This window comes from Archocentrus centrarchus, chromosome 23 (assembly GCF_007364275.1).
Source record: "Archocentrus centrarchus isolate MPI-CPG fArcCen1 chromosome 23, fArcCen1, whole genome shotgun sequence".
Lineage (NCBI taxonomy): Eukaryota > Metazoa > Chordata > Actinopteri > Cichliformes > Cichlidae > Archocentrus > Archocentrus centrarchus.
In genome coordinates, this window is record NC_044368.1 from 20,917,105 (window position 1) to 20,938,878 (window position 21,774).

The 21,774-nt window shown below is 42.5% G+C and overlaps 2 protein-coding genes across 3 annotated transcripts; one reads left to right on the plus strand and one right to left on the minus strand.

The window, feature by feature from the left end:
* The first annotated feature begins 359 nt into the window (after positions 1-359).
* On the plus strand, positions 360-10,151 carry glipr1a (GLI pathogenesis-related 1a). Of its 2 annotated transcripts, XR_004019096.1 has the most exons (7): positions 360-603; positions 6,035-6,283; positions 6,481-6,593; positions 7,197-7,279; positions 9,204-9,592; positions 9,767-9,793; positions 9,986-10,077. XR_004019096.1 is itself a non-coding variant. In XM_030720144.1 (6 exons), exons 1-6 carry the CDS (start codon positions 433-435, stop codon positions 10,141-10,143), a joined length of 801 nt encoding a protein of 266 aa, XP_030576004.1. In that variant the 5' UTR covers positions 360-432; the 3' UTR covers positions 10,144-10,151. The 2 variants fall into 2 exon arrangements, 1 of the variants encoding a protein (XP_030576004.1); XM_030720144.1 differs by lacking the exon at positions 9,204-9,592 and having other exon boundaries at positions 9,986-10,151.
* A 3,299-nt stretch (positions 10,152-13,450) lies between these two features.
* Positions 13,451-21,725, minus strand: krr1 (KRR1 small subunit processome component homolog). Its single transcript, XM_030720151.1, has 10 exons — positions 21,628-21,725; positions 20,418-20,593; positions 18,223-18,357; positions 17,973-18,098; positions 17,172-17,255; positions 17,018-17,074; positions 15,397-15,567; positions 14,632-14,709; positions 14,101-14,197; positions 13,451-13,924 (listed from the first exon to the last, which is right to left on the minus strand). Exons 1-10 carry the CDS (start codon positions 21,701-21,703, stop codon positions 13,773-13,775), a joined length of 1,152 nt encoding a protein of 383 aa, XP_030576011.1. The 5' UTR covers positions 21,704-21,725; the 3' UTR covers positions 13,451-13,772.
* Positions 21,726-21,774: the final 49 nt, after the last annotated feature.

Here is a 21,774-nt window from a genome sequence, read left to right on the forward strand (position 1 = left end):
TACCACAATCCTCATCACAATATAAGAAAAAGGAGCTGGATCAGTGTGATCCAGATGCAAAAAAAAGTGCTGAAATGTCCCTTTATTGAAGTTTCACAAATCAGATAAAGGTTTCACAAATCAAAAACTTGGTTTTACTCTGCTATCAGTTTATAATAATCTAGTCCAGGTTTGAAGTGTCTAGGTGTTGTAGTTTTTTTTAAACTAGAGTAGATTAAAATATGCTGAAGGCCCTTTAGCCATTTCCCGAACAGGAAGCTGCAATCGGACAAAAAGAGTGACGAAACTTCAGTTTGACGAAACTCTGTTCTCTCTGTTCTCTGTTCCTCTTGGGCGTGTGATTTCCTGTAGCAGGTTGACATGTGCGAGTGTAATTTACAACAGACCTCAACTTCCCTGCTTTCTTTTTTTTTGCATTTTCTGCTGTGAATCATGGGGAGTATGGTGGTGGTGTTACTCTGGGTCTGGATTATCCTGCATTCTGGTGTGTGTTCATTTTCACTGCCAGAAATCACTGATAGGAATTTCATCGATGAATGTGTGGAGCAACACAACAGGGCACGATCATCTGTCAGTCCGCCTGCAAACGACATGCTGCACATGGTAGGTGAAAATTGACACTTGTCCTTCTCATTATCTCTCTGGAAAGCGGTGTAAAAAAAATCTAACGGGATGAGACTTGATCATTCAAGTCTCTTTGCTAGAAAAATCCTTCAGCACCGTTTTGCCTGTTAGAAATCACACAAAATAAATGCCAGTCTGTACACTGCTGCCAAAAATATCATATATTATAGATTAACTTGTCTGTGTTTTGTGTGAATGGTCTCTTTGATGTTTGCATCTGTCCTAAAGGGCTGGTCAAACCATCTTTTTCAAAAGAATGAATTTAGCTTCACATGCAGGGAGCAAGTATATCTCAGGCATTAGTGTTGAATCTTTTGTGTAAGATTAAGGTGGCAATAGTTTTGAAAATGCAGACTTTGGATGGAATGACAACACAGAGACTTCAGATGAAGAAAGTGTGGCATAGAGCTGCATTACAACATGAAGATTTGTTCAAGTGCCTGTTGTTGCTCAAAAGGGACTTGATTTTTAATGTTACAAAGAAAAGCTGGAGGAAACTGTATAAAACAGTAGTCACCAACCTTTTTGAGCTTAAGATTCTTGAGCTTGACCCTGAACAAGGCAAGATCTACCTGTTGAAGCACTGAACATTAAAAAAAAATAACCCAAATACTTTCCAACTCTAGGCTTTTATTTATGCAGTGAATGTGTTGTTCATAGTGGACAAAAAACCCCAAAAAACAGTTTATTTCTAATACAGATGTAGTACCATTACCCATGGAAATTACTACGTTTACTGTTGTTCATTCTTGTTTAACAGAAGGGGGTAAATTAACAAATTTTTGTAATGAACAGATAACACATACTGCCATTTATATAATTTTCCTGGTTGAACTTTACTAAAGTTGCTACATTTCCTTTTAACATGTGAAATAGCAGGATGCCTGGCAACAACTCCCCTAATCAAATAAATTGAATGTGGTTCTGAACAATCTTATGCAGTATCACTTTTTTACAGAGCCAGAAGGAAAAGCTTCTCCAGAAAATTTCATTCAAGTCAATGTGATGGTTGGGAATGAACACTTTCTGTAAGTTTTTTGTAGTTTGGCTCATAGGTGCAGACAGCCAGTCTGATGTAGTCTGTGAGGGAGCTCCTATACTTTGACTTAATTATTTTCCATCCATTTGCTTCCACTCATCCTGTTCAGGGTCGCGCGGCGGGGCATGGAGCCTATCCCACCTATCATAGGGCGAAAGGCAGGGTACACCCTGAACAGGTCACCACCCTGTCACAGGGCCAACAGAGAGAGAGACAAACAGCCTTTCACACTCTCATTCACACCTATGGGCAATTTAATTCAATTCAATTCAATTCAATTTTATTTATATAACGCCAAATCACAACAAACTGTCGCCTCAAGGCGCTTTGTATTGTGGGTAAAGACCCTACAATAATACAGAGAAAACCCAACAGTCAAAACGACCCCCTATGAGCAGCACTTGGTGACAGTGGAAAGGAAAAACTCCCTTTTAACAGGAAGAAACCTCCAGCAGAACCAGGCTCAGGGAGGGGCAGTCATCTGCCGCGACCGGTTGGGCTGAGGGGAGAGAAAGACATGCTGTGGAAGAGAGCCAGAGATTAATATCAATTAATGATTAAATGCAGAGTGGAGTATAAACAAAGTAAATAAGGTGAATGAGAAACAGTGCATTATGTGAACCCCCCAGCAGACTAGGCCTATAGCAGCATAACTAAGGGATGGTTCAGGGTCACCTGATCCAGCCCTAACTATAAGCTTGATCATAAAGGAAAGTTTTAAGCCTAATCTTAAAAGTAGAGAGGGTGTCTGTCTCCCGAATCCAAGCTGGAAGCTGGTTCCACAGAAGAGGCGCCTGAAAGCTGAAGGCTCTGCCTCCCATTCTACTCTTAAGTATCCTAGGAACCACAAGTAAGCCAGCAGTCTGAGAGCGAAGTGCTCTGTTGGGGTGATATGGTACTATGAGGTCTTTGAGATAAGATGGTGCCTGATTATTCAAGACCTTGTATGTGAGGAGAAGAATTTTAAATTCTATTCTAGATTTAACAGGGAGCCAATGAAGAGAAGCCAATAAGGGAGAAATCTGCTCTCTCTTTCTAGTCCCTGTCAGTACTCTAGCTGCAGCATTTTGGATCAGCTGAAGGCTTTTCAGGGAGCTTTTAGGACAGCCTGATAATAATGAATTACAATAATCCAGCCTAGAAGTAATAAATGCATGAATGAGCTTTTCAGCATCACTCTGAGAAAGGATGTTTCTAATTTTAGAAATATTGCGCAAATGCAAAAAAGCGGTCCTACATATTTGTTTAATATGTGCATTGAAGGACATATCCTGGTCAAAAATGACTCCAAGATTTCTCACAGTGTTACTGGAGGCCAAAGTAATGCCATCCAGAGTAAGTATCTGGTTAGACACCATGTTTCTAAGATTTGTGGGGCCGAGAACAAGAATTTCAGTTTTATCTGAATTTAGAAGCAGGAAATTAGAGGTCATCCAGGCCTTAATGTCTTTAAGACATTCCTGCAGTTTAACCCCTTAACTGGCAGCAAATAAAATCACCTGAAACAACTACATAACACCCTCTGGTTATTATTGGCTCTGAACAACCCATTTCATAGCCTATTAATCGGCTGCGTCTGGTCCGCGGGCCGAATGAAGTGCATTTATATGGCAGGCTAGACCCGCCCATTTTGACTGACACCTCATTCGGCCAATCATGTTAAGAAATGGGTTTCCCAGAGCCAATAATACTCAGAGGGCGTCACGTAGCTTTGTCAGGTGATTTGGTGCAGCCAGTTACATGATTGGCCGAATGACGTGTCAATAAAAATGGGAGGGTCTAGCCTGCCATATAAAAGGGACTACAAACGGCCCGTCACCGGGCCCTTGCCAGTTAAGGGGCTACCTAATTGATGTGTGTCATCTGGCTTCATTGATAGGTAAAGCTGAGTATCATCTGCATAACAATGAAAATTGATGCAGTGCTTTCTAATAATACTGCCTAAGGGAAGCATGTATAATGTAAATAAAATTGGTCCTAGCACAGAACCCTGTGGAACTCCATAATTAACCTTAGTGTGTGAAGAAGACTCCCCATTTACATGAACAAATTGGAGTCTATGAGATAAATATGATTCAAACCACTGCAGTGCAGTACCTTTAATACCTATAGCAAGCTCTAATCTCTGTAATAAAATGTTATGGTCAACAGTATCAAAAGCTGCACTGAGGTCCAACAGGACAAGAACAGTGTAGCCAATTAACCTAACCCCAGTAAATGCATGTCTTTGGAATGTGGGAGGAAACCGGAGTACCCGGAGGAAACCCACGCAAGCACGGGGAGAACATGCAAACTCCACACAGCGAGAGGCCTGGACCAAGGTGGAATCGAACCCAGGCCTTCCAGATGGTATTCTATTTGTGAGGCAGCCAAAGTAGGCACTTTCAGTGCACATGTAGTGAGAAGAGGGAACTCTCCCTGCTTACAAGTCCCCAAAAGTCACTGTCCTTTGATCTGGCTTTCAGTTCTATGTCATTTTGCAAATCAATTATCTCCATGTCCACACCAGTTTGTAATGCAAATGCATGATGAAATTTTGCTGCTGTCTGCTCTACATCAATGTGCTGAAAGGGGTTTGAGACAAATGCAGCAATGTCCTCCATGACATTTAACTCACCAAAACGCGAACCAAACTCTGCTGTTGCTTTGTCCAGATGTGAGCAGTACTCCTCAGAGTGGAAAGCAGCCTGGTCTTTGATTGTTTGAGATAATTTTTCCAGGTTCGTAAAATGTGTTAGCTTTCTAGTGTTCAGATGTGTCTTCCAAACACAAAGAACAGCACTTATCATGTGGGACAGGTGTTTGTTTTTTCCCTGGAGTTCAGTGTTGAGGGCATTCAGTTTAGCGGTCATCAACCCCAGATCAAGCAGCACATGCATCATCAGACGATTCTTTCTGCTCCTCATTCTGAGTTGACAGAAAAGTCTTTATCTCTGGAAGTAAATCAACGAACCTCTGCAGCACTTTGCCACGACTCAGCCAGTGAACGTCAGCATGGAGAATTAGGTCTCCACACGCAGCATCAAGTTCATCCATTAACGACTTGAATAAGCGGTGTTGCAGAGCTTTTGCTCTAATAGAATTGATCAGTTTGACTACCAATGTCATGACATGAGAAAAGCCCAAGGCTTTGCCGATCAAGGCCTGTTGATGAATCATACAGTGGTAGCTCATAAAGTCTGGGAAATCGGGATCATTGCGACACAGCGCTATAAACCCCAAGCACACACCCCGCATCGCTGGCGCTCCATCAGTAGTGATCACTACCAGTTTATGGATGGGAATGTCATTTTCACATACATATTTTTTAAACTCGTTGAAAACATCCTCACCTCTTGTTCTGTCCTTCAAGTGCAAAAGAGTGAGAAAGTCCTCCTTTGTTGTAAAATCCTGGAAAACCATTCTCACAAATACAATGAGTTGCGCTGTGTCGGTTACATCCAAAGATTCATCCAGTTGTAGAGAAAAATATTCACAAAGTGACAAGTCCTTTAAGACCTGTCGATCCACGTCCTCCGATAGTGAATTCTACTCTTCTCATCACAGTTGCAGGGCCGAGCGGGATACTCTTGATTGCAGCTTTGATTTCATCTTTGTTTTTGAAGTTGTTAAATATTGTGTTTGCTGTGATAGTCATTGCCTCCTTAAATAACTCCCCATCGGTAAATGGCTTCTTGTTTTTAGCCAAAAAATTACTTACACGAAGCGATGCTTCTGTTGCAGCTTTATGTCATGCAGTCAGTATAATGAAGAGTGACTGCTGGGCTTTCAACTCCAATTTCAGCTCCAAAACTTTCCTAGCATGGATAGCAGTCTTTGGTGGGAAGAGTTCCTTGAATTTTGGGTGGTTTGTGTTGTGGTGCCGCTCCAGATTTCCTCTTTTACTCAGTGCTTGAGTTTGGTGACATACATACATATACACTTGTCTTTAACTAACATAAAAATAAATTCATCCTCCCATTCTGGATGAAAATGGTATGTTTTTGACTTTTTCCGCAGGGCCTCCACCATTTTGGCAGCCTCCTACCTTGCATCTTGTGATTGAGTGAGCGATTAGCTAAAAAAGCACAAAGTTTTCATTGGTCGCTATGGCTATCGGAGGGGAGGGCACACAAGCAGTAGGCAGACGGTGCCTTTAATTTTTCTGTTATTACTGGTAAAGTCTCAAAGATCTACTGGTCGATCGCGATCGACGGGTTGACGACCTCTGGTATAAAAGATAAACGTAGCCACCGCTAGTTCCAGCTCAGGGTTATGTCTGTTATCTATCTGTTTGGTAGGTTGTGGGCTGTGTGCACAGATATTTAAGAAATACTGAATTAACTGAAGAAAATGTCTAATGCTTAAGATCTTCTCTCTCCACTTATCCAGACATGGGATCAGGGCTTAGCCATTACTGCAAGGGCGTGGGCGAAACACTGTGCATTTGAGCACAACATTCACCTCAAAGATGTCCGTCACATGCACCCTACCTTTACCTCTGTGGGAGAAAACATATGGACAGCCTACCCACCATCAGAATTTACTCCAGCAAATGCCTTAAAGAGTTGGGTGGAAGAAGTCAATTTCTACAACTACGAACGGAACAACTGCATCAAAATTTGTGGGCACTACACACAGGTATGGGACCTTTATACCACAAGCTTACTGTGTGATGCACTATGTTTAAGAGGCAATGGCAAAAAAAGGGGAACCATGATAAATGTTTTTATATTTCTTCTGCAATTAACACTCGCAATGAGGTGACTGTTTGTGTGATTTGGCACTATATAAATAAAATTAAACTGAACACTATTGAACCTTTTTGGTCTTTGCAGGTTGTGTGGGCGAGCAGCTACAAAGTTGGATGTGCTGTACAGCTGTGCCCAAATGGCGTCCGTTTATTTACTCAAGATGAAGGTGTCCTCTTTGTATGCAACTACGCCACAGCGTAAGTTGAAAACATGCATAGATAACATGCTGAATTTTAAAATGCATATTTCTGTCTGGGTATTAAAGGTTAAATGTTATTCAGGGCTCCACTGAGGGTTTCATATGACAAACAAGAACCAAAAAGGAAGTGGTTTACTCAGATACATTTTACCACAACCATTTGCAGATTGCAATTGCAGATGGTTCTGCATGTATTTACAGCATCAGTGTCCTAGCAACACAGTGTTGCCACAAACTATTCAAGGGTAACATAAGTGAAAGAGAGGAGCATGCTTTTTTGTATTTTGTTAGTTTGTATTTTTACTCAGTTCCATATACTTCATCTTGCTGCCATAAACCCCCAACAAATGTGCTGTTTATTATTGTGTTGGGGATCTGTCCCACAAAACAGGTACTGTAATAAAAATAGAATAATGTGAGTCTTTTCCATTAAGCTTCATCTTTAAGATCACTTTATCTGGAAGCACGCAGATGTATAAGTGTATGTATAAGTAAGTAAACAAGGTGGAAAGTTTAGCGCAAAGACGATTCCAGAATTTTTTCCACTTACAGTGTCGGAAGGTGATTTAAGTGAGATACTTTTTTTTTTTTTCTTTTACAGGGGTAATATAAATGGAATGCAACCATATTCTAAAGGGCCAGCCTGCTCTGGATGCAATGGCACTTGCGTGAAACAGCTCTGTAGTAAGTATTAAAGTCTCTCAGGTTCAGTCTGAAAATACACTGAGCTGTTTCAACAACAAAGCACAGGTTATTTAAAAAATTCAACCAATCTCACCACTAAAGCCAGCATTCACAGTAACTTTAACCATCCAACTTGCAAATACCCTAAAAAGACAAAGTGAGCCTCATATTTGCATAGAAATACTCTTGCAGTTATCTTAGAAGATGGATGCACACACAAAATTCACATAGGATTTGCCAAATGTGTGCTGCTCACTTTTTTCTTACTGCCATGCCTAAATGAATGTGAATTATTCTAAATCAACAAGTTCATGCTTGTTATCTGCAGTCTGCAATCTGGAATTTGCAAAGTGCATACTTCCAAGGACCATCATAGGAAAACAGTTTTAATTCAAGGTATTGTGGCAAAAGTATCTAAGGTATCAAAGAGAGAATCCCACACCACTCAATCAAAGAAGCAGAATTCTGACTAAAGGTGGCCCAAAAAGTCACAGTATTTCCTTGGGAGTGACATTGGTTTAGAAAGAAAGAAAGAAACAAACAAACAAGGGCTTTAAATGTACCCCTGAATCTAAAAAGAAGAAAGAGTCTGACATGAAAGCTGATGCAGGACAAAATAGTAACAGACCAAAAGAAATGGAAAGAAGCAGGTGGAGGACAAGGAGCTCCTAATCTGTCAGCTAGAGATGAGATACTCAAGACTCTTAGAAACCCCTTGTGTGATGTTTTTGATGATATCAAGTCTTCTTTTTTTAATGAATGTGGTTTTACTATGCAAAATATTTAATACTTCAAGTATCACTACTGTGTATGAAATGTTTGGAACTTTTTGTCTTGTTTTGCATGGTGAAACCTTGTAGTCAGAGGGTTTCCTATTAGAATATGTTGAAAGGTGAAACAAGTAAGCTTCAGCCTACATATTTTTAGATATGTCCCTAGCCACCCACCCCAGCCACAAGCCACCGGGGTCTGCCTCAGGGCCTCCTCCCTGTAGGACATGCCCAGAACACCTCAGCCAAGAGGTCCCCAGGAGCCATCCTAGTCAGATGCCTGAGCCACCTCAACTGTCTCCTTTTGATGTTGAGGAGCAGCAGCTCTCCTTTGAGTCCCTCCCAAATGGCTGCAATTCCTCACCCTATCTCTAAGGGAGAGTCCAGCCACCCTTAGTAGAAGCTAATTTCTGCCACTTGTATCCACAGTCTCGTTCTTTTGGTCACTACCCAAAGCCATAGGTGAGGGTAGGGACGTAGGTAAATTGATAGCTTTACTTTCACGCTGAGCTCCCTCTTCACCATGACGAGTACACTGCAGACGCAACCCCAATCGGTCTGTCAATCTGCAGCAACCTTCTCCCATCACTCGTGAACAAGACCTCCTCCACCTGCGGCAGCAATTCTTGCCTAAACTGGAGTGGGCACTCCACCCTTTTCCAGCTGAGGACCATTGCCTCAGACTTAGAGGTGCTAATTCCAAAGCCAACCACTTCACGCTCAGCTGCAAACCATTCCACTGCAAGCTGGAGGCCACCACCTGATGAAGCCAACAGGACTGCATGATCTGCAAATAGCAGAGATGAGATTGTGAGTCTACCAAGGTGTAAGCCTTCCACCACTTGGCCACACCTAGAAAAATTATGAATAGAATCGGTGAAAAGGGCGGCCTTGGCTGAGTCCAACACCCACAGAAAACAAGTTCAACTTGTGGCTGACAATACAGAACCAGCCCTCACTGTGGTTGTACGGGGACTGAATGGCCCGCAACAATGGACCAGACACCCCATACACCCACACCACATCTAAAAAGCACATGTAGACTTGATGGGAATACTCCCACACACACTTGAATATCCGTGAGAGAATAAAGAACTGGCCCAGCCTTCTGCAACCAGGATGAAAACTGTGTTGTTCCTCTATCCCTGGCATAGATCTTACTGGGGAGGCTAAGGCGTGATATCCCCAGATAGTTGGAACACACTCTCCCTTCTTAAAGATGGGGACCACCACCCCAGATCTCCATGAGACATTGCAGAGGCCTTTCAACCAAGACAGCCCTACAACATCCAGAGCCTTCAGAAGCTCAGGGTGAATCTTGTCCACCCCAGGGGCCCTGCCACGAAGGAGTTGTTTAACCACCTCAATGACTTCATTCACCCGCAGTGATGGGCTTGTCATCCCTGTCACTGTCACGTGGTTGATGGCTCCCTTCACCTCTGGTGACCACCATCTGGTTTTGGAATTACCACCACAACAGGCACCAACCACCTTGTGTCCGCAGCTCTGAGCAGCAACCTCACTATACATTTAGGTGTACCAGGTTTGTTCAACATCCTCCCCAACTTAACTTATTACTTGTTTAAGAGTATTTCCATTCATATTGTTTAGGAATGCTGGAAATATGTTAAAATACAATTATAATTTATATTCAGTTAGATTTGTATTTACATTTGCCACTCCACAAATTTTTTAATGTGGCTTAATGTCTTTGCAGGTAGTCCCGAACGGGATTCACAGAAAAGTAAGTCTGATGGCAATTAAGGCAAAACCTAATTGCAGTGAAGATTGAGGTGTACTTGGCTTTAAAAATCCATATATACTTAGCTTTAAGTTTGTCTAACTGGGTAGCAATGAAGTGAACAACACACTCCAGTGTACAGTTTAGACTAAAAAATTTTCATGAAAAATAAAGAAACCATTTGTATATTTCCAGGCTACAACTGGACCCCAGACTGGGACGTCTCAGTGTCCAGCAGCTCCAGCTCCAACTATATCAGTATTCTGATTGTCCGGCCCATCGCCCTCAGCTTCACCTTCCTCACAGCGTTTGTTGTCCACTACTTTTACCCTGATGTATTCTGCTATGAATAAAGCTGCTATTTGGTCTGAGCAATATTGATTTTTTTAACATTAAGCAAATTATTTCCCATCTATGTGAGTCTCAACACTTCTCTACATGAACTGAGGATAAAAAATACATGTACATACACTTTTACCATTATTTTTAGCTTAATTTTTAAAAATGCATTTATTCTTGGCAATTTGTTAAATTGCTTTCATCTATCACCACCTTGATCACTGACATTTTCTTATGAATCTTGTAAATTATTTTTGCAAACTTCTATGTAGATAAAAAAGTGAAACTAAGAGCAACAGATATAGCCATCACCAATCAAAGAACACCAAAGAACAGTGCCCAAAGTGATCTTTCATTTGACTGCAAATTAAGTTAAAAGAGATTCAAGAGATTTTATTGTCATGTGCACAGTAAACAGTTCTACTTCCTGCTCTCGATAGAGACGGTTGCATCAAGACATATACATATTCGGCTTTTTGGTAATGGGATCTCTTCTGTCTGGGCTTGGAGGATACCTGATTTACTGGGAAATTAAGAGAATCTGGCAGCAGTTCGGCACTTGGCGAGACTGCATAACCAGATGGATGGGCTATGCAGAACCGCAGACTCAGACTGTAGGACCTGAGCCACAAGATGGATGCTCGTAGTCCAGCTGAGAACATGCTCGCAGGTGAAAGGGATTAGATCTGGAAATAAGGTATGTGTATGCACAGCAAGGATGGTAATCAAGCAATTTGGACTACTGGATTTACTGAGAGTGTCCCAGTGAACTGAAGGCTGCCGTGAAAATAACAAGGCAGTCTGTTCCAAAACATATGCACTATCAGGAATTTGGCTTGAGGCCGGTAATCATATCTCTCCGGGACGATGGGTCAACAGATGCTCCCGTTCCCCCCCCCCCCCCCCCCCCCCCCTGATTTGTGTGATCTGGGATCTGGTGAACCACGACCGCTGACACACGTCTATCACTATCAGCAAACTGTTAAGGCGGGGAGCTAAGTCCTGGCTCCATAATGCCCTGACCCCCTCATCTCTGTTGGCTTCATCAGGGGGTGGCCTCCAGCTCGCAGTGGAATGGTTTGCAGCCGAGTGTGAAGCAGCACCTCTAAGTCTGAGGCCGTGGTCCTCAGCCGGAAAAGGGTGGAGTGCCCTCTCCGGCTCAGGAACGAGTTCTTGCCCCAAGTGGAGGAGTTCAAGTATCTCAGGGTCTTGTTCACGAGTGACGGGAGAAGGGAGCGGGAGATCGACAGACAGATCGGGGCTGCTTCTGCAGTGATGCGGACGCTGCACCGGTCCGTCGTGGTGAAGAGGGAGCTTAGTGTAAAAGCGAAGCTCTCGATTTACCGGTCGATCTACGTTCCTACCCTCACCTATGGTCACGAGCTTTGGGTAGTGACCGAAAGAATAAGATCGCGAATACAAGCAGCAGAAATGAGTTTCCTTCGAAGGGTGGCTGGCCTCTCCCTTAGAGATAAGGTGAGGAGTGTGGCCATCCGGGAGGGGCTCAGAGTAGAGCCGCTGCTCCTCCACATCGAAAGGAGCCAGTTGAGGTGGCTCAGGCATCTGCTTAGGATGCCTCCTGGCCGCCTCTTGGGTGAGGTGTTCCGGGCATGTCCCACCGGGAGGAGGCCCCGTGGTAGACCCAGGAGATTCTCTGGGGAGATTATAACTCTCGGCTGGCCTGGGAATGCCTTGGGGTCCCTCCGGATGAGCTGGAGGAGGTGGCTGGGGAGAGGGAAGCCTGGGCTTCTCTGCTTGGGCTCCTGCCCCCGCGACCTGGCCCCGAATAAGCGGAAGAGAATGGATGGATGGATTTATAGCTATAATCAGGGGTTACAGCGGGCCGGACCGTGTCTGTAAGTTGTGCTCGTGGGACAAACATCTTAATTAGCACTACAGAAGAGGAGCGACCATAAAGGGAGTAACATGTGGCAGGTAATTTTAAATCCAACATTTATGAATGCTCAACAAATATCAACAAACACACAAAGTGTGTGCAGTTTGTAACACAGTGTGTCTGCTAGCTAAAAGCAGAGCTGCTATATTTCCAAGGAGAGAAAAAAAAGAACTTTTTTACTTTTAAGTAAAGAAGTTGAGCCAGTACTTCAACTGTTACCAAAGTATATTTTTAACACAAGTACTTGTACTTCTACTTATGTACAGAATGTCAGTACTTTTGCCACCTCTGGATGTGAGTGCCCAGGAATTTGAAAGTTTTCACCCTCTCCACTGCTTTTCCCTCTATATGAAGTGGTGTGTGTTGCACCTCTCTCTTCCTTGGATCAACAATTTCCTTAGCCTTGCTGGTATTTAAGGAAAGATTGTTGTCCTGGCACAATGCAACCTTGCTCCTATGTGGTCTCATTACCTCCAGTGATTAGTGCAATTATTGCGGTATCATCAGCAAATTTGGTACTGGTGTTTTACCGGGAGCTAATTCAGTCATGAGTAAGAGTGTACAGCATCAAAATAAGCACACAACCTTGGGGTGTTCAGTCACTGTTCTTGATGTGATTCATAATTCTGACAGACTGTGGCCTTCCTGTTAGACAGCTCTGGATCCAGTTGCAGATAGTGTTCAACAGTTTCTCAGTTCAGCTGGTATTACTGCGTTGAATGCTGAGCTGTAGTCAACGAACAGCATTCTCGCTGTCCTTGTTCTCCAGATTGTGATAGGGTGGTGTGGATGGCAGTGCTCACAGCATCCTCTGTGGACCTGTTCTGCCAATAGGCAATCTGAAGTGGGTCCAGTGTCCAGAATGTTGTCCTGAATGTGAGTCATGACTAACCTTTCAAAGCACTTCATTGTGTGTCCAGTGCGGCCATTTTACCTCCATGTGTCAGGTAAACTTAGCACAGTAAGTTTACCTGACACATGTGGCCTAACCACACATGGTTAGGCCAGAGGTCAGACAATGGCCAGATTGCTTTGAGCTGAGAGGAAGGCAAGAGTAACTCAAATAATCACTTGTTCAAACCAGGGTATGCACTAGCATTTTTGAATGAACACATGAAATCTTGAAGCAGATGGCTACAGGAAGAGCCTCTTTGGGATGTGGTGGGAGATGTGCATCAAGGATCTGCAGCAGCTGTGTGAAGGTATCATGTCAATATGGACCAAAGTTTGAGGAATGTTTCCAGCACCTTGTTTAATATGTGTCACACAAAATTAAAGCAGTTCAGAAGGCAAAAGGGGGACCAGCTCAGTACTTGCAAGGTGTATCTAATAATGTGTCCAGTGAGTGTATTTTTTGGACTACCTATGAGTCTGGACTCTGAACATGTAGAGTAAAACAGCAAAAATAGAAATGAAGAACAATCTATGAAAATAAGATCCAGTTTATTAAAACAAAAAAAATTATTTAATTTTACAACTTCTATCTTAGTGAGTGGGCCTGAACACACACCAGTCTTTAAAGACAAGAACACCGATTCTGAAACATAAATTGTGCCTTTAAATATGTGTAAATGGTTAATACCAAAGAAGCCAAATAAAAGGAAAAAGAATTGCCATCACTGATGGTGAATCATTCTTCTTGATCCAAGCAGTACAGTCATTGGATATGACATTCTTTCTACCTGTGAGATTTTAGAGTCTTTTTCTCTGTCCAACAAGTACCATACCACATGGCACACAGTGCAGTTAGCCTTTGTTTTTTGCTTTGTTCTTCTTTTTGTCTGTGGTGCTGCTGGTGGGAGGAGCTGGATTTACTGGTGGAGCGCCCAGTTTCTTCGTTTTGGCTTTTTTTACTTTGTCCTTTAAAGCTTCGATGTCCAGCTTAGCTTCTGTAGGGGCTGTGACAGAGAGATTAGGGTGGGATACAAGTTAGTTGTAACCATTAGAAGGCACAGTTAGATGAGACAAGACATGACAAATTAAGGGTAAAGCTACACCAAAGATTACATTCAGGTTTTTCCTTTAATTTGTCACTGCTGCACTCTCAGATCAGTCCTCATTTTAATATTTCTACCTTTAGAAGTCTTTTTCATCAAAGGCTTCTCTTTGGGAGGAATGAAAGCTTTGTTCCGCTCTTCCTGCTTCTTGGTCAGTGCAGTGGCCTGTTTCACCTGAGAAAGAGGAACAATGAAAGCAGCAAAATGATGAAACTTGCAGCTTAATAATTTAGGATTCGTTTTTCAAAACTGGGGCAGCTGTGGTTCAGGTGGTAGAAAGAGTCATCAATTGAAAGGTCAGTGGATTGATCCCCAAAACCTCAAATCTGCATGCCAAAGTTTCCTTGGGCGTACTGAACCACAAGCTGCTCCCAATGCATCCATCAGAATGTGTGAATGTTTTAGTGCTGCATGAATGTGTGTGAGATTGAGTGAATGAGACCTTGCAGTAGAAAACACTGAGTGCCCAACTGAGTAAAAAGGAACTAAGTAAGTACCAGTTGATTTCACATTCAAGCATTTCTCAAGTTATTTTAGGAAGTAACTTTACAAAAGGCTCCCTTACGCAACAACAGGGGCCTGGAGAAAGCGCCACCATAAATGCTCACCTTAATTTCTTCCATCTTCTTCCTCTTCTTCACACTTTCCCGCAGGAAGAATTCTCCTGTGGACAGCTCCTTATCAACCTGCAAAGGTCGTCCACACAGTTTAAAGTAGCCCTACTGAACAGCTTTGGGTTTATAACACACAACATTGTATGAATAAGCATATGACAACATTACCGTATTTTTCGGACTATAAGGCCTTAAATTTTCTCAAAAATCTGCAGTGCGTCTTATAATCCGATGCGCCTTATATATGAATTCTTGTTCTGCTTACTGACCATAACCCAATTTTATGTGGTACACTGCACTCAAAAAAATCTGTCAAAATGTTTTAGTGCAACTTTGGTAAGGGACGCTTCACAACAACATGGGGTAAATGGTTGCTGTGTGCCGCAACCAAAACAAAACAGTAACAACAACGAGACTGACTTGGATAATGACAAGAGGGAACCCGGCATGTTTGATGCCGAAATCGCCCAACTGTTCAACTCAGACACTGAAGATGAGGAATTTGATGGATTTGTGAAAGATTAATGATTTAAAATGTGAGTGTATTTTTCTGTATTTGTTACAGCTGAACAATATTCTGAGTTACTGTGAATGAGTTTAATAAAGTTCAACTTACCCGATGCTTTTGTTTTGCTCTACATATGTTTTATCATGCGCCTTATGTTTGAAAATAGACGCATTCATTGAGATTGCGCCTTATAATGCGGTGTGCCTTATGGTCCACAAAATACATGTAATTTCAAACAAACTCCTCCTGACCTTGCTCTCTGGCTGTGGAGGAGGGAATGGGGTGTACTCCTTCTTCATGCTCTTCTTCTTGGGCTCTTTGCGTTTGGCAAGGTTCTTGTGTCGGAACTTGGGCAGGAAGCGCTCCCAGCTTTGCATCCGCAGTTCAGGGTCTTTGGACAGCTCCCGTTTGATCATCAGGGTCTGACGGTTGCCACCGTGGGTCAGGTTGGAAAGGGATGGTGGTGAAAGGGCACAACAGTTATAAAATATATACTTTGGTAATGTTGTATAGTCACACCTCATGTACTGCCTGCAGTAAAAAGTTTTATTAAAGATAGAGTACTGTGCAAAAATCTTGAGCCTCCACTCCTTTATATTTTGCTAGGAAACTGGGAAATACACTATACTGCCCAAAGTATTTGTTCATCTGCCTTCACATGCATATGAACTTGAGTGACATGCCATTCTTAATCCATAGAGTTTAACATGATGTTGGCCCACCCTTTGCAGCTATAACTGCTTCAACTCACCTGGGAAGGCTTTCCACAAGGTTTAGGAGTGTTAATGGGAATTTTTGACCATTCATCCAGAAGCACATTTGTGAGGTCAGACACTGATGTTGGACCAGAAGGCCTGGCTCACCATTTCATCTCAAAGCTGGCTGAAATGCTGCCCCTAACTCCAAAATAGCTGCAGACACTGAGTATTTTAACTCTCTCATGACCTCCAACATACTGACAACAATTTGAACTAAAAATTTCTCCATTTCCCTTCCTGAAGAAGGGCTTCTTGAGAACAACGCTCCCACTGACACCATTTCTGATAAGGCTTCAGCAAACAGTGCATTGATCAGCTGAAGGGCCACATGGACACACACTTATCTGCTGCAGAGTTTGTTTTATTTTTTATGGCCTGATACTTTTTTGTCTAACACTTGTCCAGTTTCTTTCTTTTAAAGATCACGCTGCACTCCACGCTGTGTTCATGTAAAATACTAATTTATACCTGTCAAACTGTTATTGTTACTGGTTTTTAAGTGGGCTGTGGCACTCTTGACTTTGGGAACCAGTGAGCTAAAGAAATGGGATGTCAGTAACAAAAGATACTTTTCCTCATTTTTGTCTTATGGAAAATGTTAGATATTTTTAAAATGGGCAGGTACAAGAACTGAAATAAAAATGAGTGATAAAGCAGTTGATACCCAAAGAAAAACCCTCAAAGGCTGGAAACATAATGCTCAAGACCACTTTAAAATTACAAAGTCTGGCTCATTAGAAGCAAACTATAATGAAATAAGGATGGGCTCAAGACTTCCACAGCACTGTAAGACATGAATACTACTGAGAGAACTTAAATAACATGCTGTGACTAATATATAACAGGAACTCCAATTTTAAATAATCAGTTCAGCAAAGCATCCCCTTTCATGCCCTCAGCTCTGGGTTGAGCCAGCCTTGGCATACAAACCCAGAGAGATGTACTTCAATCAGGAAATCAAGAACAAGGATGGAAAACATCATCACCGGGCACGAATGCAGTCCGTCTAGCAGTTTCACTCTAGATAGGCTAGATCTATTGTTTTTGAGCAGTGGGCTAGCACTGCTGCTAAGCCTGCTAGTCCAGTCAAGTTTCTGTAGCAGTTAGAACGTACCTTAATGTTGTAGATGGGGTGGATGTTCTTCATTGTGTCCAACACAACTTTACGAACCTGAAGAGCAGAGGCAGATAAGTTAAAAAGAAAAATCACCCATACAATTTTGTTCCCTCTGCAAATTATTTTAGTCACCTATTACTGACATTCCTACCTCTTTTAAGCCGCTGTAGGGCCCTAGTGCAGACACTGTGTTACCCTGCACCATCACATAGCAGTTGGTCAGTAATTCCAGTGCCTGGAGGGCAACAAAGCAGGCAAATGATCTATTAAAAAGTGGAGCTAAGATGTACACAGGGGCTGATAAATGTTGCCACCTAGTGACATGAATTTCAAAGTGCACAACACTGACATTTGTTATGATGGAGACTGATCAGTGACAGATACACAACTTTTGATTCAGAAACAAAATCTGATTCTGATTTTTTTTCCTAACAGCCATCAAAATAATCTGCGGCAACCATTTTCTAAATGAACATGATCACCTTGCAACCGGAGGGTTGCTGGTTCGAGTCCCCGTCTGAGCGCATGCTGTCATTGTGTCCCTGGGCAAGACACTTAACCCACAATGCCTAAGTGTGAATGTGGTTGTGTGTTTGGTGGTGGTCGGAGGGGCTGTAGGCACAAATTGGCAGCCACGCCTCTGTCAGACTGCCCCAGGGCAGCTGTGGCTACATTAGTAGCTACCACCACCAAGCATGATTGAGGTGTGAATGAATAGTGCATGAAATTGTAAAGCGTCTTTGGGTGTCTAGAAAAGCGCTATATAAGTCTAATGCATTATTATTAACGTCTGCAGAATGAGCCTGTTTTACATCATAAGAGACCAGGACACCAAACAGTATCCATACATTCCTGCATTAATGATCATGGAGAGAAAGTGAGCTCTGCTGCTGTTTCCCAGGTAGCTTCTAGAATATGATGGATGGAAGCTGGACTCTGCTGTGGGACTCACTTTTAGGGTGGAGCCTTTGGGGCCAATGAGCCGCTGCCGTCGCTTCACAAACCGCTCTCTACTCCTCACCATAGTCCCAATTTTGATGATGTCACAGGCCACGTCATCCTCTAATATCCGTACAGCCTAGAAGCAACACAATGATGTTGGAGCAAAACAGTTTAAAAAAGTGTGCATTACACTGAGTGCTTAGTGACAACTATGACACAAATCCCCGAAAGGATGAATTCTACACGTCGCAGAGTAATACCTGTTCAAATGGGACGCTCCTTGCCAGCAGCTTAATGAGATCTCTGGCTCTCATGATGGCATAAGGGTCAAAGGTTTTCTTAGTGGTGCAGACTGTCATGCTGCCTTCAATCAAGTCCAGAGAGGTTTTAATGTGCTGAGAAAAACGACAAAGAATTCAATATACCAACAGCACAAGTCTACAATTCAGTTTCATATGAATCCATATAGCTGTTAAGTTAAAAGCCATCAGTTAAAACACTCTTGCAAGAACAATTCAATGGTTTTCAACTAAAAAAAAGAAAAAAAAGAAAACTGAACCAGGAGGCTGCCAAGTGCCCTACAGCCTTTAATATAAAGGAGCTCCAGGACTTTCTGGCAAGTACCGATCGTGTACTACATGTGACTACAATCTCTGTACAGTCTCTCTGTGACAACAATCTTCTGTTATATGATAAAATGGTGATAAAATCTACTAACAACATACAAAAAAATTAACGGAATAAAGCAACACTGATGAAAATGCGTGGTTAATGCTGCAGAAAGTCTTTAACCTGGTGAGTTAGCGTAGAGCAGTAAAACAAACATTTTAATTTGAATTAATTATTTTAAGGCTGAGTGCGCTCTCATTGCTGCTGTTTATTTCTGGGCTTCCTTCATGACAAACTCTGTATTGCATTTAGTAAGTAAATGTTATTTTTTTAGTGCTTTTCACAGACAGACAGCCACAAAGCGCTGTACATGGAAAATGAAAAACAGACAGTAATTAAACACCATAACAGAAACTAATACAAAAAAACCCACAAAAACTAATAATCAGTGTTCTAACTAGCGGTTGATCGCCAGGCGTGCCGGGCTGAGGATTTCACCGCTTCACTTTCGGAGCACTGCTCTCACTGTATTTTGCAGACACGAGCCCACCCCACGGACTCCGCCCCGGCTATATCGCTGCTTGCGATCACCTGTACTATTTCACTGCAATTTGCAATCTACCACAGAGCACAGAAAGTTCACAATGTGCACGTTTGATCTCCCTACAGTCTTGCGCGCTTCGAAATGACAACCGGCATGAACGCGAGGAGGTATAAGAAGAAAAATGAAGATCAAATGAAAATTTCAGGCATGATTTAACACGAGTGGATCATCACTGACCTTTAAGTTTTTTTCCACGCCTCCTTTGCTCTGTGCTGTGAGTGTGCATGGCTGCACGCGCATTTTGCTCGCTGTGCAGAGAATGGCAGCTTTTCTTTACATCAGCTGTAGCCACCAGAACGATCACTATAACCACAGTTTGCAGGGGCTGTCATAGCACTAGCGATCATTTGGTGACGGACGCCCCCCTTCCTCAGTATCGAGGGGAATATTTTTTATGCTCGAATCGGGCCGGGCCATTTAATGCTCTGTATGTGAATACGAGAATTTTAAAACGAATCCTAAAATCAACTGGGAACCAATATAAGGAACAGAAAATCAGAGTAATGTGAGCTCGCTTGCTGGAATGTGTTAATCTTGCTGTGGCATTTTGTATTGCTTAGCGACATGAAAGTGATGATTTGTCCAGAATTTAAAGAATCAGAGAAAACGTAGCACTTCTGCATGTTACTGACGAGGTTATGTGTTTAGCATAAGTTAACATTATAATTTAGCCAGGTAAAAGGAGGCACAGAAATCTGAGTTTCAGCTCGACATAGCTCACTATGCTTCTTACTACACCCCTCTGAAGAGGGCTGTGTACAGGAGATGCCTGCACAGTCCGACAGAGCTGAAGTGCTTTTCCAAGGATACATTTTTACCCTAAAAGACAGAATTCTGTATTTAAATCAAAAGGTGCAACAACAAAGTATTAGTTTAAGTGTTTGCCTACTTAGACAACCAGGGTATTGAGTTTGTCATATTTATTTTCCTGCTTAACAGATTTCAGTGTGTTTTGTATTGTACAGGTTATAGGTCACATTAAAGGTGAAAAATCCCTAAAACAATTCTGCTTTCATTTATTTACATCACAAAATCCTTGCAGTTAAACAAGGGTGTGTAGACTTTATAGCCACTATATGAATATATTTATACAAGGTAACAAACTGATAAGACTGAAAAGAAAGTAGAGGAAAGAGATGGATCTACATAAATTTGTATTTACAACATAACTGACTGATTCATAAAGTTTTATCATCCGCTTCCAGCGCATTTTCTTCCCAGAAACAGTTTATTCTGACTCACCGTCTCTCCTAAAGCCTTCTCCACCAGCGGCCAGCACTCTTTCAGGTAGGCCTCCCTGTACTTGGGGAAGAGAGTGGCAAAGCTGCTTTCCTCCAGCAAACCACGGGGGTTGTCCTCTTTGGTGAACTGTGGCTCCTTCCATCCATCAGGAACTGTCAGGAGTTCAGATTCATCCACTGTGGGACACACTTGAAGTCAGTAAGTTTTATACAGCTCATTGCAGCATGCTATCTAGCTGAGGCATCAGTTACTATTATATGAGTTTATACTTGAACAAAAAGAACAAAGTATGAGTTAACAGAACAATGCAAATGCAGAGAGTGGGAAAGTGGAACACTGTCCACTAGCCTAACAATGAAACTTTTAAGTTCTCATCACAGTCACTGTCTTCTAGGGCCTTTTGCTCATGGTCTAGAGTCTAGACTCTAGAGTCTAGGCCATGACTAATCAGGCTCATCAGAGCAGAGTTTAAAGCCCAGCATCCTTGATGGTATTGAGACGGCATTAGTGCACACAGTGAGTAACGTGCAGATCTGTGAATGCCAACCACCACAGATGTCTTTTTCAAGAAAGGGTTTGCAAATTTCTGACCTCCCTGCAGTCCAGATGACTGACCCAACGAAAATATTTTGCTCATTATGAGAACAATTTAAGAATAAGAACATCAACTGCTGTAAATGTGCCCGCGTCCCTTTTTTGGAAAGTGCTGTACATTAGTCTGCTGCCCCGTTCTCTGAAATAGTGAATGATGGGGCAGCAAAGACAAAGCCGCAGGCATCCAAAACACAAAGAGCTCAGAGATCCTAATGTCTCTGTCTCAGCTATAGTTGGGCTGTTTCACGTGGATCTGTCTCGCAGGTGCTGGGAAGATTACTTGTAGGGACAAAACAATGCAGACTTTGGGCAACATGTGCCCAATTCAGCCAGCCAGAATCCAGCCAGATAACATCAAACTGCCCGGCGATGGGGTATCGCTGTCCGTTTGTGTCTGTTAAACTAAAGATAACGTCCCTGTTAGTTTTTCTTGTCCCGACCCCTTAAAACAGTGATTACGTGTAAACAGACTGTTTACAAGAAGAATTGACATGCTAGCAGAATGCTACTTGATGCGTGCCTCGCAGCTGGCATGTCAAGCTGAAAAAAATCCGGCTGTACTTTGCAGTGAGCGGGCAGTCGTTTAACTTTCTGACATGAAATCATCATAACTCACCAAGGTTTTTAGTCTTTTTCGATTTCTTCCCCGTTTGCGTCTCACTCACGCCGTCTCCTTCTGTGGACGACGCCATTGCTGAGAAGAACCGGAAGTGACGCTTTGCCTCTTGGAGTCTTTCTTCCGCCACGAGTTGGAAAAAAAAAA

What these genes read in the sequence shown, in the direction of transcription:
- glipr1a (XM_030720144.1), top strand. Translation starts at nt 433, where the DNA reads ATGGGGAGTATGGTGGTGGTGTTACTCTGGGTCTGGATTATCCTGCAT. An exon ending in CAAACGACATGCTGCACATG is followed by an intron (nt 604 to 6,034) that starts GTAGGTGAAAAT and finishes CCACTTATCCAG; the next exon opens with ACATGGGATCAGGGCTTAGC. An exon ending in GTATGCAACTACGCCACAGC is followed by an intron (nt 6,594 to 7,196) that starts GTAAGTTGAAAA and finishes TTTCTTTTACAG; the next exon opens with GGGTAATATAAATGGAATGC.
- krr1 (XM_030720151.1), bottom strand. Translation starts at nt 21,703, where the DNA reads ATGGCGTCGTCCACAGAAGGAGACGGCGTGAGTGAGACGCAAACGGGG. An exon ending in CCTACAGCGGCTTAAAAGAG is followed by an intron (nt 17,075 to 17,171) that starts GTAGGAATGTCA and finishes TCTGCTCTTCAG; the next exon opens with GTTCGTAAAGTTGTGTTGGA. An exon ending in AGAAGATGGAAGAAATTAAG is followed by an intron (nt 14,198 to 14,631) that starts GTGAGCATTTAT and finishes CCTCTTTCTCAG; the next exon opens with GTGAAACAGGCCACTGCACT.